This window comes from Porites lutea, chromosome 2, assembly GCF_958299795.1.
Source record: "Porites lutea chromosome 2, jaPorLute2.1, whole genome shotgun sequence".
NCBI lineage: Eukaryota > Metazoa > Cnidaria > Anthozoa > Scleractinia > Poritidae > Porites > Porites lutea.
In genome coordinates, this window is record NC_133202.1 from 14,935,854 (window position 1) to 14,938,314 (window position 2,461).

Sequence of the window (2,461 nt, forward strand, 5' to 3'; positions counted from 1 at the left end):
ACATGAATGCATGTGCTAACCCTTACTTTTTGAGCGACTTTTTGTCATCTTGTTCATTCTTTTCAATGAGCCTTGTCAATCTTTCTCGGCACCCGCGCCCCTTTAGTTCAACTCTGTTGCTGTCGGAACTAAAGACTTCACTGAGAAGAGTTGCCAATTCATCCCATTCCTGATGTGTTTGTGGCTTTCTGGAAGCAACTTCTTTAGCCAGGGCAATGTCATTTTTAAGACTTGGCCATCTGAACGGAGCCATCTAGGAAACAAAGAATGCATTTACATATCATCAGAAATCTGCTTTTGTTGTAATTTGTTTATCGTAGTTTAACCATAAAGTAATCCGACTGGCAAATCAGTTCCAACAACAAATAGCCGGCTGCCATGTTTGTTTTCATTCGTTTGTTCACTTCTATTTTAGCTGAGAAATCGTCTTCAAAATTACGTTCCTATAAAAAGAATTCGATAATTAATAAGCGAAATAGTTCTAAACAGTAGTATTTCCTCTCAAACGTGGGATTGTGATGTTTTAGGGTGCAAAAAAACTTGCGGTAAATCACTTACCTCTAGAGCGTGGTCTTGACGTACAAACGTGAACCTCAAACGGCAAACGTGACGGCAAGGCTCTGGTCGCGTGACTTCTTGACGTTCGCGGGAAATGCCGAAAAACCTCAATCTTAAGGTCTCTAATGACGACAAACCAATTTGGTGGCTTTCAGATTATCCCCATATGATTAAAAAATTGAGAAACTTCATTGTCAATCCTGATGGGCAGTTAGAAAAAGAGGGTAGAAAAATAACAGCTGATCATTTGATACCAGTTGTAAAACGCCAGCTAACCAACCTAAACTGGAAGCATTTGAAGTTAACACCTAGGACCAAAATGAGAGGCAAAAGGGCTGTCACCCTTTGCTCTCTTGATGTAGCATTAGACATCCTTAAGGGACCTTTACCCGCTGAAGAAACAGTTGCAACACACACTTATATAAACCAGTGCTACAAATTATTTAAAATATTTAACAACAATTCAGAGGTTGATCCCAAATGTTACAAAAAACTTTTAAAAATATTGCTCTGGTTTGATAACTGGTACAAAGAAACCAAACAGGAAAGTTCAAAAGCAACCAGTGGTTTCAAAAACCACTGGAAAAAATTCAAACCACGGATCACATTCAAAGACCTAAAGAGAAACATCAGAGCTTTCCTGGGGGTAGTTTACTATGTTCAAATGCATCATCCAGAATTACACATCATTCCAAAGATCATGTGCCAGGATGACGTTGAAAACTACTTCTCATTGCAACCTGCAAGAGTGTCAAGAGGAAAACCAACAACATTACAGTTTTTTGAGTCATCTGCTTCTTTGGAAACTGAACTACTTCTATCTTCTGAAATGAAAGACACACAAGGAACATGTGGCTCTTATGATATGACAGCCCTTTCTAATCTGGTTTCTCTTCCTCTATCTGAAGCAAAACAAATGTCTCCTGATAGTACAACCTATTTCAGTGAAAAAGAAGGATGGGAACTGTATGATGATGAGTTGTTCACTTCTGGTAGTGTAACTGAAGGCACATGGGACTTTGATGAAAACTTCCATGATGTTGCAGATAAACAACAGCTGTCTCAGTATGTCAAGTCAAGCAAACCGTTGAATATATTGATCTCTTTTCCCCTGCTACAATACTACAAACATGCCAACCTATTCTGACTGCCTTACATGCAAATGAAAACCATAATCATGACTTGTACTACTGTTTGCAAGGCAACTCGACTACCATCCATGCACAAAGTTTTTTTTATGAGAAACTGGTCTAGCAGTAGTAAATTCTGCATGGTACCAGACTGGTATATCATTAGTAAAATTGCTTGGTAATTTATCTGTGAAGAGCCTTAATGATTTTCAATACTACAAATCAATATCTTCTGAAAATTCAAGTACATGTAACTATGATCCCAAATTTTACAAACAAAGAACAGCTGAGTGGTTCAATGCTCGTAAGGGGAAAATCAATGGAAGCAAGGCAGCAACAGCTCTTGGGTGGTATGGGAAAAAGGCCATGAATGATTACTGGAATGATTTATCTAATGATTTACATGGTGTAACTAAAGAACTGGAAATGAATCAAATTTGGCAATGTTATGGGGTTCTATCAATAAAGACAGTGCTCTTGTCACCTACCTAAAAAGTTTTTTTGAGGAAAAAACAGATAATGTAATTGTAAGAGAAACTGGAATTTGGCTTGTAAATGACGAGAACAATCAATCATGGCTTGGTTCTTCCCGAGACGGAATCATAGAATTCAACTGGAAAAGGAAAACAGTTCTGGAGATTAAATGTCCTTTCATGGGAGGCAAACCAGTTCCTTACAAAAATGTATGTGTCAACCATATCCCTCAAATCATGCTGGAAATGTTCTGCACATCTACTCAAGAATGTCACTATGTTGTTTGGCCTCCTGTTGGC

The 2,461-nt window shown here is 38.2% G+C and overlaps 1 protein-coding gene across 2 annotated transcripts in view; it reads right to left on the minus strand.

Moving 5' to 3' along the window:
- Positions 1 to 515, minus strand: part of LOC140926666 (uncharacterized) — a 2,889-nt gene extending 2,374 nt beyond the window's left edge. For both annotated transcript variants that reach the window (XM_073376385.1, XM_073376384.1), the window contains exon 1: positions 27 to 515. In XM_073376385.1, the coding sequence (XP_073232486.1) occupies positions 27 to 253 (227 nt within the window). In that variant the 5' untranslated portion in view covers positions 254 to 515. The remainder of the gene's footprint in view (positions 1 to 26) is intronic.
- Positions 516 to 2,461: the final 1,946 nt, after the last annotated feature.